The 13,506-nt window shown below is 36.9% G+C and overlaps 1 protein-coding gene across 1 annotated transcript in view; it reads left to right on the top strand.

Moving 5' to 3' along the window:
- LOC107706218 (CUB and sushi domain-containing protein 3-like) overlaps positions 1-13,506 on the top strand; it is a 406,816-nt gene that overhangs the window by 279,700 nt on the left and 113,610 nt on the right. The window contains 5 exon segments of the mRNA XM_016509850.1: positions 4,386-4,577; positions 10,072-10,198; positions 11,344-11,546; positions 11,666-11,857; positions 13,171-13,309. Of these exon segments, the coding sequence (XP_016365336.1) occupies positions 4,386-4,577; positions 10,072-10,198; positions 11,344-11,546; positions 11,666-11,857; positions 13,171-13,309 (853 nt within the window).

The raw sequence follows: 13,506 nt of genomic DNA, 5'->3' as shown, positions 1-13,506 counted from the left end.
CACATTGCAGACGATTGACAGGAAGAAGGCAGTAGATGGAATGTTATTGCTCTATTTTGACCAATGGAGTGTTTCCTACAGGCAAGTGATAGTGGATGATGGCTTCTATATAAGAGATGCACCGATTGACATTTTCTTGGCCGATTCTGATTTCCGATTTTTTTGTAAGTGTGACCTGCCGATACGCGGATTCCGATTTTCTTTCTAAAATCTATAATTGACAGCACATACAAACAAAAATCGATGCTATTTTTAATGCAAAAAATATATATTTACATAATAAAAAAAATATTAAACATTACAATTCCACCACTCCGGACAAAGTTACAGATGTTCTCTCACTTAAACAACTCTCAAAATAAATTGCTCTGTGACTAGAAAAGAGGTAGAAATAACAATTAACTGAAAAGGAGTTGCTGTATATAACAAAGCAGATGTCATTTCCCGCTATGTTTCTTAAATTGTCATTTTTTCACTAACCTTTTAAATGTGTCATCTTTCACATCAAATTCTTACAATGTTTCAATTAATTGAGTTAGAATTATAAGAAACTGTAGAGCTGTTTCCATTCAAATGAAATCAGTATCAATAAACCATCTTTCCACTGCAGGAAATACAGAAGCTGCATCTGAAGTGGCATTAGATGCATTTACACAGACTGTTTGATTAAGCTGAGGTGCCATAAATGCATTTACACTGCACAGTTTCTAATGCATAAAGAATTTTATAAGATTAATGTTTAAAATATTTTTTTAAAAATACAAATAATAAATGTTGGGAAAAATGCAATGATAGCTTTAAATATGAAACCAAACCAGTAGGTGGCAGCAAATGACTTTTTGAATGAGTGAGTCATTTAGTCCTTTATTCAACAGATTCGTTCAAACGACTGATTCATTCAGACTGCTGTCTTTATGAATGGGTTACTGAATCATTGACTCACTTGATTCGTTCAAAAACGTGGATTCATTCAGTAACTAAACACCGCTGTGTTACTCGGAGACACAAAACAGTTCAGCTGTGGCTTTGATTGGAACTAGTTTCATTAGCGAAATTGAGCAAAAACTGTCAATATTGTGTCTAAAATGTAAGTCACTTAACTTCTTGTTTATTGAACTACTATTGTGTAAAATCACACTGCAATCGTGTTGAAACATTTTGGTCGTGCAATGTAGCATACCTAAATCATATTATAAATTTCTACTTTTTTAATACATGGTATGCAACCATAACTTTCTGTGAGTGCTTTTGCGCTCTTTTGTTTTTATTTCTGCGCGAGTCTCTCTCACACACTCACTCAGACTGCGCGAGACTCATCAGGCACGACATAAATACATTAGGCTTGTTTGAGATGAGCAAAATCTGCGCAGAACCGATCACAGGTGATCACCGCGAGATGCATGCCGGTTAGAAAAGTGTCCGAGTTACGTCCGACTTGCTCTGATGTCATGCTGACGTGTGCCAAAAAACTCTCGCGACGGCGAGGCGGCTGTGTCGGATTGTGCAGTCGAGCGCAGTTGCTCTCCACCGACTGCGCTGTTGTGTGAGATATGTGATTGCTGTCATATTTCTATAAAAATCTAAAATACCTGTTTGTATTAAAGTAAAATGGATGCTAAATACACATTTCGTATGGAATTAAATAGCAAGCACTTTGAGTGTCTTGTTCATCATATTTATTTTCATATAAAAGCAACAGAACTGAAATTATATCATGTTTATCAGCAGCACAGCACATGAGTGAGAATAATGCGATATCTGCCTTTGATCTCGTAGGTATCTGCTCCACTTCGAGAGCTCAGAACTGTCCGTCTTGCCTGCGCTTATTTCACTCCTCCCCTCACTGCAGCCGCCTACTCTCGCCTTCATTTCAGATGAGGCGAGGCGCATCTCAAACAAGCCTATTATCAGTCTCCGTAAGTGTGACATCAAAACAGATCGGTGTTCTGACGATTTGTGCTACCCGCTCTGGTAGCACAATCTGATAGGTAGCATGTTTCGTCGGTACACCGGCTCAGAATTGGCAGACTGACCGGCCGGTCACGGGTCTGAGTCGATCATGCGGAAAACCGGCAAATTCTGGTCCCTGGCCGGTCGATCGGTGCATCTCTACTTCTATATTATCAACATATCTTGCATATTGCCACATTGCCCATTAGTGAGCCACTTTATGTTTTTCTTGATGATAGTGTGAGCAAAACATATAAGATGCAAGGAAACATGTTATTGCTAAACCATTTTTCATAGTTCTGTGCTATCAGGCCATACATTTGCTGATAATGGAGCATTAGTTGGATGAATTTGTTCTTAATTGCAGTTCATACATTTTCTATGGATGTTCTGTGGTGGGCTGTGAGCAATGTGTGGTATTTTAATGTTTGGCCTTGTCCTCTTGAATGCATATGTTTCTGTGTATTGTCTGATGCATTTCTGCACAGTTCTCATATCTGTGGCACACACAAGGTCATAGATTTGGTTGAAGCATTTTTATGTGCATTTTAAAATCAATTAAAAGAATAATAGCTGATATAACTGATCAGTTGTTCATGTATAGAAATGTTTACATAAATATGAGTTTGTTCACTACATTTTAAATGTAATTCGTTAAAATTTACAACCATTACACTAATATAAAAAAGCAAAAAACGTTTAAAAATGTATTTTATACAGTGTTAAAATATATTAATTTTTTAACATTTAAATATTGTTTGATCTCAGATCATGTTAAAGTAAACACACTCTGTGGTTTAAAATGTTAACCATTAAAATGTAAATGTTTAGAGCCAGACACATACAGCAATGCCAGGAAATGTAAAGTTCAGCAAACTGTTACTTCTCAGTGTTGCTTCTTGCTGATATTTTCTATCATTTTGAAGCATAAACAAGGCTTTAATGTGAATAACATAACTATCAATGATTCATGAACTCAAAATATTTTCATTCAACAAATGAAAATGTGCATATAATCATATGATACTTATATTGCATTCAGTCAAATCTGCAATCTAGAAATATTAGGAGGGATTATTTACTAAATGTAATTGCATCACTTTGTACTATTGCTCGATTCCAAAAGATTTGATTTCCTCAGAACTCAATAACCAGTAGCTAGGAAAAGCTTTTTCTTACACAGGAAGGACGTAACAAAAGCATGAGAACACCTGAAACAATCAGCTTTTGGTCAGTTCAAAGGGATTATCAGGAAGTGGACCAGTAGAAACATGACTGTGTCTCCACTGACCTTGGCTTTATTGGCCCAGAGCCAGAGTTGTGCAGGCACTTGGTCTGAATTCGGTGCGCTTTAATGCTATTGTGCTCACAGTGTGGAATTCAACAAGGTTTTAGTTCCAGTGGGGGGTAAAGTATTAACCTGCTGGTGGGCTATCTCATTTGAAATCGACTAAATCCCTGTCTGTCTACGATTCCATTCCCCCTGAAGGATTAGCCATTTGAGTGTATAATAAAGGTCAGAGAGAGCCAGAGAAGCCGGGCCACCTCCGGTATCTAGATGTTGTAATTTAGAGACCTGATCCAGGACAGGGGGGAGAATGTAGCTGATTAAAATAGCAATGTTTATTTGGCTGAGTCCTAATCTCAACCCAAGCGTGCTGTGAAACCACGACCTGTAATCAACTAGCAATCAAAGCCGGGTGTAATATTTTAGTGAAGTTGTTGCCTCCACCTACAGTTGATGCTAAGTGCTGTTGTGTTTATCTGTACTTAACAACTTGCAGAAATCATAACATGCTAGTGTTTAATAACTTGTTAATGAAGGTTACTATAAAAAGAAACTTTGAAAAATTAGTAATTAAAATTATGTGATATACTGACTGAGCTGCCATGTGTTTTCGGCTATTTCTGAGTACTGGCTGTTTAATGATAATGAGTCATAGCTATACAATTAATAACAGGATGTGTCGCACAGTGAGAGGGTCTGTGCTCTGTGTCTGGTTCTGATTATGGCTCCAAATTAACCAAGCACTTAATCTTAATTGTTCTGCCTGCTTAGCAAGGGACCGTCTCTGCCTACCAGCCCAGTAGGATCTTAAGTTCAAATTGTTGCCGTTAATGATCACATTAATGGCAAACTTTTACAGCTTTGCCACAGAGCAGCATGAAAATATCAGGCAAAGGAAAATTTCAGCAATCATCGCTGTAATGACCTCATAAAGCTGAATGCAGTATGATTTGTTCTCAGTCTTATTCTGAATCTAGTCTAACTAAACTTATCATAGTGCTCAATTTTTGTCATTTTTGACAGGTTTATGGGGGGATGTTTAATAAATGACATAAAAAGTACAATAAAAGCACTATTCTTAAGAAAATATTTACATTGTCTGGAGTCAAACAGCCATCAGTAAGCTAACAGCCATAATATCTTTCAGGTTTTGAGCTGTCTCACTGTGAAGACCCTGGGGTGCCCCAGTTTGGCTTCAAGGTCAACGACCAGGGCCACTTCTCTGGCAGCACCATCACCTACAAGTGTGACCCCGGATACACACTGCACGGCAGCGGCGTGCTCAAATGCATGACGGGAGAGAGGCGGGCCTGGGATAATCCTCTTCCTTCCTGCATCGGTAAGACTTCAGCGGCTCAAACTATGTAGAAAGGATGTGCAGTAATTTATTAGTGTACTATGAAGCAGGGTCACAGTCATAGATGAGTATAATCAGAATAAGTACAGTCTTTGAATTCTCTCAGCTTTGACTATTGTTTGAAAATACAAAGTCACTAGTTCATGAATCTAGGATGATAAAAGCCTTTCCACGTCAGTAAATTTAGCAGTCTTATGATTCTACTGAAAGAATGCAAGTGATTTATTTGTAACAGCACTACTATTTGCATCCTAGTAGTCTGGTAAAGCCAGAAAAGCCAGAGTAAAATGTATATTTGATGTTGTACAATGGACGGAACTTGCATATGTTATGATGTTTTGCATGGTGTGCTTATATGCAGGTTACCTCATGAATCGACCTTACACTTTCTTCCCTCTAATCCGACTCTTTGCGTTGGTCCTGATCACTCTGGGTTATTTTGCAATATAATGTCCAGCAGACTGTACGTTGAAATTATATTATAAGGAAAAAAAGAATGAGCTGTTAATTCAGGTTATCAGACTGTGAAGCTCTTTTCAAATATCTTTTGATTATTATCTTTTGATTTCGAATATCTGTTAATTAATATCCAATATGAATGTTCTAGTACAAATATAGACTAATGTAAATGTACCCCACTATCACCACCCTGTATGTGGTTATGAATTTAATAATGCACCAGGACTGAAAGTGTAAACAGACTGTAAACAAAAGGAACTTACATAGAAGTTACAAAGGATCATTACCGTTAACAGTGACTCAGTACAATATATTGGTCCATTCATTCACAACCAGAGCTTAATGTAGCATTAGGAATCAAGGGGTCAAAAAGCAAAAAAAGTGCAAATATATGAATGTTGTAGGTTAAAGGAACAACATAATTAATATATAAATTAACATATTAAAAAATTACAATTATTAGTAACACTTTATTTGAATTCTCACTATTAACTAGCATGCATATTATTAGCATATTGGCTGTTTATTAGTACTTATTGAGCATTTAATAATGCTAATGCCTGCATATATTAATATATTAGTGCCTACATGACCATATTTTAGATCCCTTAATCTTAATCCCATACCCAAACTTAACAATTACCTTACTATTTATAAGTAGCAAATTAGGAGTTTAAGGCAAACTTCATAGTTAATAGTTAGTGAAAGGGATAGTTCACCCAAAAATGAAATTTCTGTCATTAATTACTTACGTTCCAAACCCGTAAGACCTTCTTTCATCTTCGGAACACAAATTATAAGATATTTTTGATGAAATCCTAGAGCTTTCTGACCCTGCATAGACAGCAATGGATCTACCACATTCAAGGCCCAGAAAGGTACTGTAGAAAGGACATTGTTAAAATAGTCCATGTGACATCAGTGGTTCAACCTTAATTTTATGAAGCTACGAGAATACTTTTTGTGTGCAAAGAAAACAAAAATAAGAACTTTATTCAACTATTTATTTTCTTTCGTGACAGTCTCCGCCACACGTTAACGAGAGTCCCAATTTTCATTTTTGAGTGAACTATCCCTTTAATAGTGAGAACTGGACCTTGAAATAAAGTGTGACCCAATTAATATGTAAAATGTACAAGATGACATTATAAGATCAGTAATTGTCAATTAATGTATTGTATTGTTTTTTGTATGTGTGTGTGATTAGTGTTTACTTTTGACATTTGAAAAATTCAAGAACTATATTACTTAATGCAAAAGGCAAATTCATGAACTACAGAATGGTACATATTCTTATTAGAACATTAATGATCGCTTCATGTCCTTTTAGCGCATGGAGATTTTTTGTTGTCATAGAAACCACATTTGAACTTCGGTATTGGAGAGTGTGCATCATTCCAGCCTGATCTCTCCTTCTGGTTATCATAACTGAGCTCAGTGTTGCTCTCAGCCATTTGTCATAATTATCCAGGGCTGCAGTATAAGCCCCTCCCAATTTCTGTGGCTAGCAAAGTAGCAATATTGCTCATATTTTGCACAAGAAAAAGCACATTAGAGATCTTAAAATGCCACATTATGCTGCCTTTAACCTTTTAAAGTAAATCCTTCTTAAATGAATACAAACGGCAAATGTTTCTTCACAAAATTAGCGATGGTGGAAGCCCCTCGCACCATCTGCGATTAACGGTGCAGGTTGTTAATTTTGTAGCTGATGCAGGGGGTCCCGGTTGAGCTATGGAGATGATTCTTCATCAAGCGTAGCGCATGAGGGGTTGAGATAGGACAGTGTGCCGCTATTACTTCCTTCATTTTCCTGATGAATGGTGATTATGGGGATTTAGCCTCCAATGAGTTGGATATTGGTATGTCTACTGACCCCAGATCAGATTTGCTCACTATTAGATTTAGTTTTAATGAGGTCTGATTAGACTCAAAGCGCTCGTCCAAATTGCTTCCGCGCGGCAGACGTAGATACAACACAGTGACTTTCCTGTGTTAAACGCAGAGCATGTTGTTTTTACTCGCATTCGTCTCATTTCTATGTCAAAACCGATGGTAGGCTTGCAAAATACTAATCAGCCTTGAAGTTTCAGGCTGATATTTTTCAGGCTTATCTGCCAGCATTAATAATACATATTTAATAATGTGGAGGATATTTCACTTCCTTTGACAAGCGAAATGTGCGGGTCATTTGATGTGACCTTTAGCAAAAGTGAGATATATCAAAATAGTGAGAAGAAGTATCCTTTATTTATATTACAGATGAAATATTTAACTATTTTTATATTTTTTCATTCAGGTTCACAGGTAAAGGGTGTGAATGAGACACTCCAATTCACCCGTTTCTCCAGAGGAAGCTACACCACCGCATTGCTAAATCAGCATTCCTCTCAACAGCAGTGCCATAATCTGCGGGCTGAAATGCGCAGTCATAAACACACCTAGCATGGGACGGCTCGACAAGTCATGTTGTCATAATTGCGCTAAGAGAGGACATACGAATTTTCAGCCTCAAACCAGAGGCCCCTTCAACTCCTAATCTTCCTGCATTGATTTTCAACGCGTGAGCAGCCAATCAGGGGTGATTGAGCGCTGCTAACCGTCCAATGACACGTGATTGAGACGCTGCCCTGATGAGCGATGAACATGGCAGGATGTTGGTTTAGCGAGAAGCTGGGAAGGAAAACGTTTGGAAGCTGCCTCTATTCCGGATGTCTAAAAAACACTCTAATGTTCAGATTAATCAAGTCGCAATCTGAACCCTGTTATTCAGGCTTCATTGAGCTGTGCGTCCATTGTTTGTCATGTAGATGGTTTATGCAAATGAGGCTCAGTGACAGGAATTGCTGAAAAGGGAATCATTAAGAAACGGTGCATGTCTCTCTCGAAACGGTTCCTCCCGGCCCCTGCAATTTTTTACAAGAGGGAGAATGGGAAAGACAGGATAGGGGAAGATAGAAAAGGGATCTGAGGGGAAAAGAGAGTGCCTGCAATTAAAGTTTCCTAATAAATTGCTTGTGAAAGCCGACTAATAATGAACAGAGTACAGAGGGCTAAAGTGGCTAGTCTGAATGCCATCAGGAGGCATCAAAATGGACGTCAGGCTCATTTGTTCATTTGATTGATGCTCTGACTTGAAGCTGACAAATCACCTTGTCTGCTTATAGGGAGTTCGAGGAGAATAGAGGAGTGGTGAAACAAGACGAGGTGAAACAGTTCCAGTCGAAGCCACCATTGTTGGGTGTATCTTCAACTATGGGGACTTTTGACTCTGTGGACTTTTAAATATTAAACTTCCTTAAAATACACTTCAAACTCGATATAATGCAAAATACAACTCAAACTTTAAGTTGTCTACTAAATATACACACTTCACAGATAAATTCTGGCATTTTTTCACCCTTGAACTGTCCCTCATCTCAAACCACCATTCATTCTGTGATGGAAATGATATTCTAATTCCATAGCTAGTGTTTCATTAATCCTAAATATACACATTTCATAAATAAGTTGGTGCAGTGTGAATTTACCTTAAAATATACTGTATATTTAAAGGGATTGTTCACCCAAAAATGAAAATGACCCAATGATTTACTCACCCTCAAGCCATCCTAGGTGTATATGACAATCTTCCTTCATATGAATACAATCTGAGTTATATTAAAAAATGTCCTGGCTCTTCCAAACTTTATAATAGCAGTGAATGGTGTTGATTTTGATGATTTGATGTCCAATAAAAGTGCATAAATCCAACATAAAAAATGTTCCACATGGCTCCAGGGGGTTAATGAAGGCCTTCTGAAGCGAATCGATGCTTTTTTTGTACAAAAAATATATCTATATTTAAAACTTTCGTAACTGTAATCTCTAGCTTCCGCTAACTGTCGTACATGCATACACAAGAGCGTGGCGTTCCGGCAGATGACGTATCCCCTTATAATATTTTTTTTAATATTTAAAAAAATATATAAAAAATGGTGATAATGATTAATGGTAAAATTGTTAAGGGGTATGCATAATTTGTTTTTCTGCATAACTGTTCATTCCAGTACAGTTATAGACAAAAGATATACATTTTTTATTAGCATTACTTCTCAAATGTAATTTTTTTTTTCTGACGGATTTTGATATTTTCAGAATTGTTTGTTACAGGAGGTCAACATCATGTTGATTAATGATGATTATAAATGAAATAAATATACAGTCAGCTATAATTAAAGTTAAAATTGCCATTTACAGTGATCTCCAACACTGATATAGTCAGAAATGTGTCAAAATGAAGAGAAACATTTGAGTATTTTAGTACGAAAAACATGCCTAAAAGTTTTTTTTTTGTTTTTGTTTTTTTTTTAAATAAGCTTTAAGAAGCCAGACAATGAAGATGGTTAAGATGGAATCACACATCTAAATGTGTATGTTTACAGCACATTTAATTCTTCAAATTTTATTAGAAGTAACATAAGTATGTGTAGTCTAATGGGACTGTTTCCCACCACAGTTAAAACCAAGCCTCAATACATGACACATTGCTGACTGTAATTGGCTGAGTTACAGGCTTTATCAATATATATTGATCATATAAAATAAAATACGACCTATACTAGGATGCTGGGAGGGGTAACTGGTTCAGTGCAGACTAAAAGCTAAAACTGAATTTTTCAGCTTCAGTAGTTCCCCTCTAATTCCCCTCTTTGTTTTTACAAACATCTTTTTTTTAATAAATAAATAATTTGTTGTTCTGTACGATCCAGAAACTTTTTTGCACAGTGTTTAGATGTCTGAAAACCTCAAGGTGCTTTATTGATCTACACTGCTTTTTATTCTCAGACTGCCCCACTCGTGTTGTGCTTGTTTGCCAGGCACCCCTAATTATTTCAGCGCTCGCCTGCAAATCTTCAGGGGCCATGATGTGTTTGTACAAGTGTGAGAGTATGCATAAACTCACCACTGTTTAATTCTTCTCAATTCTCTTTCTGTCTCTTCCTCCCACCCCGTTTTGTCCTTTCTGTTTTCCCAGCTGAATGCGGTGGACGTTTTAAAGGGGAGACATCAGGACGCATTTTGTCGCCAGGTTATCCATTCCCCTATGACAACAATCTGCGCTGTACCTGGGTCGTCGAGGTGGATTCGGGCAACATCATCAGGTGCTGATAAGTATTCGCTTCCAACTGTCCATCTGCTGTCCGTCTTCCTCTAGAATTAGCGATTGGAACATTACGAGCCCATAAGAATGCAGCCAGCGAATTCAGCTGAGACTAGAGGTCTTTATCTATTAATAAACCTCTAATGGCAGATCTGGCCATTGATGTACAGAGAGAAAAGGAGACATCAGATGAGCTGATGGTACCTCGTAAAATCTCTTTGTTTACCACCTGCACGGCCAAACTCATTATAAAGCTTAAAACGCTGTTGCACTTTTAATGTTGCACTACAACCCAATCATTTTTCCTCTTTCCAATTCTCTCAGCAGCAAAAGCTTTTTGAAATCGCATACTCGGTCATTATTTGTTCATTTGCGGCTGATGTCTCGATCAGACCAGATTGCTAAATTGTTATCAAGGACTGCCGCTCAAAAAGGAGATGTGATCGTTCTCCTCAATTATTGAAACCTGGAGCATAATATTTGCGATATGATTGTCTGACACTACCTCTGTGATTTATCACGACTCTGCAAAGAATTTTGAACATTCATTTCTACCAAATCAAACTCTCTTATCTACTGAATTCACAGTAAATATGGAATAATCAGCTGAGTGATGTAAATATGGAACACTTTACATTTGGCATTTTAGTATTATTGAGAGTAATGTTTGAATTAGTTTTTATACTGTATTTATATTTTGTCTTTTCATTTTAATTTTACTAGTTGTATTAATTTTGCTGTGTTTTGTCTTTTCTTGTGTTTATTTTTGTTTTTACAGTTTTTACAGTTATACGGTTTATACAGTTTTTATTATTTTTTATTTCAGTTGTAATTTGTTATTTTAGTACATCAAGTTAAACTAAATGAAAATAAGCAATATTGCCTCAGCAACTAGCTGAAATAAAATAAGTTTAAGGGTTTTTTCCAGTTAATACATATTTAATTTCAAGTATCAAAAGTGTATTAGGTTTAGTTAGCTATAATAACTCATGCATGTTTTTTATTTTATGCATTGGAACAATAATGAATGGCACATCTGTTGTATGTCAGACAATCCTTTGTTTCTATCACTGTACATTGTGCATCTAATGAAGCATGACTTGTATGACTGGATACATCTCCATGTGTTTATTTTTATATTAACAGCCTGCAGTTTCTAGCCTTCGACACCGAAGCGTCCCACGACATCCTGAGGGTATGGGACGGGCCTCCAGAGAATGAGATGTCTTTGAGGGAGGTGAGCGGCTCTCTGCTGCCGGAGAACATCCACAGCACCCTCAACATGGTTACCATTCAGTTCGAGACTGACTTCTACATCAGCAAGTCTGGATTTGCCATAGAGTTCTCAAGTGAGTTGATTTATTTTTTTCTGGAGTTCTTGATTGGAGCCCTGTATTTCGATTGACAGCATACAGTAACTGCTCATAAGGTGCTAATTGACTGTTAATTGGTTTGAATGTGATTACAGGTTCAGTGGCCACTGCCTGCAGGGATCCAGGAGTGCCTATGAACGGCAGTCGTAATGGAGATGGTCGGGAGCCTGGAGACACTGTGACCTTTCAGTGTGACCCTGGGTATGAACTGCAGGGAGATGTGAAGATTACTTGCATACAAGTGGAGAACCGCTACTATTGGCAACCAAGCCCTCCTGTCTGTATAGGTAAGGGTTTATATTGGAATTTAATTAAATGAATGAATCTGTCAGAATGAGTATTTGGCTTTAGAATTATACAGGCTTTACCACAGCTACACAAATGTAACAGTGCATGTAACATTTGTGTGATCGTTTTATTGAAGTTATTAAATTATATTAAACAAACGTTACAATTAAATAGATGGATTAAAAATGTCAGGATGGGTAGCAGGCTAGTTTGGGACCAAATGTTGGTTTGTGTAAATTATAGTTTATTTAGAGTTAATTTTCCTGCATTTTTTAGTAAAAAAAAAAAAAGATTTTTACTTTGTCTCACAATTTTTAAGGATTGTGATGAGCAAAAATCATGTGTGACACAACTAAACTTTCATATTTTAGTCCATTCATTCATTCATTTTTATTTTTAGGTGCCTTTCATGACACTCAAGGTGTCAAGGACTTTTTACTGTAATGAACTGAAAACTGATTCAACAAGTTATCTCTAAATTAGGATGTTAATTGTTATATCATTTTAATTGTTAGATGCAGTCAAAAGACCTCTGATACAGATATATGTGTTTAAAACTAGCTACTTTTCCTGGTGGGTTAGTTTTATGATAAATAATAGTTTAATAAACATACAGTATCAAACAGTTTACTCAAAAATGTGATTTGTGTCCCTGATGCTTTGAAAAAGGCATGATAGTGTCTTGTATTTGTACACTGTATGCTATATGCTGATCTGTAAACATTAGACAAAGCCTCATACATAAAAGTATTGTTTTACTCATTTTCATAATGCATATTCATCTAAGAGTTAATTGGTACATATTGCTTTAAATGTTGACAACAGAACTTGTGTCTAAAAAGTGCTCTAAAATTAGGCCGTTTTTATCAGCCCATTCTCAAGAGCTGTACACAAACTGAGGGACCCGACACCATTGAGATTCCTTATCATCTCTGTGACATGAAAGTGTGCCCAAATGAATGAATATCAAGTTACGAGATACGGATTGTCTCTTTCTTTCAAAAGATACTTCATTTTGGAAGCAGGAAAGTGAGGGTACAGGATTTTTATCTTATCCTTTCATATTCTAAATAACCTTTCCCTCTTGGTGTAGTTCTCATTCTCATATATAAGATATGAGCGCTTTACATGGCCCGGTTCCTCAGAGCTTAACATTTTCTCAATATCTCTGTCTCTGCATGTTCACTCCAGCACTCTTTCTCTGGACTCCTGGTTCGCACAGATGTTCAAGCCGCGTGTTTTAATAAGAGATTCTCCTCATGTGTTACTAACGCCCATATGCTGCTGATTTGAGTCCTCTGTGTTTTCCCAGCTCCGTGTGGGGGCAATCTCACCGGTTCCTCTGGGTTTATTCTGTCACCCAACTTCCCTCATCCATACCCGCACAGCAAGGACTGCGACTGGCTCATAGCCGTCAACTCTGATTACGTCCTGTCTCTTGCATTCATCAGGTAAAGAAATCTATAAGCTATTCTGTATGGCTGTGGTATTGCTTTAGATTGTTGAATAATATGATATTTTTTTATTTATCAGTGGTGCACAGAAACTCATAATAAAAATTCACACAGTCAAAGGGGGCAGATACAACAACTGAATATATATATATATATATATATATATATATATATATATATATATATATTAGGGG

Source organism: Sinocyclocheilus rhinocerous, unplaced genomic scaffold, assembly GCF_001515625.1.
Source record: "Sinocyclocheilus rhinocerous isolate Xijiao unplaced genomic scaffold, SAMN03320098_v1.1 scaffold53, whole genome shotgun sequence".
In the NCBI taxonomy this organism is placed as follows: domain Eukaryota; kingdom Metazoa; phylum Chordata; class Actinopteri; order Cypriniformes; family Cyprinidae; genus Sinocyclocheilus; species Sinocyclocheilus rhinocerous.
Note: the sequence above shows the minus strand (reverse complement) of the source record. Positions and strands in the feature narration are given on the sequence as shown.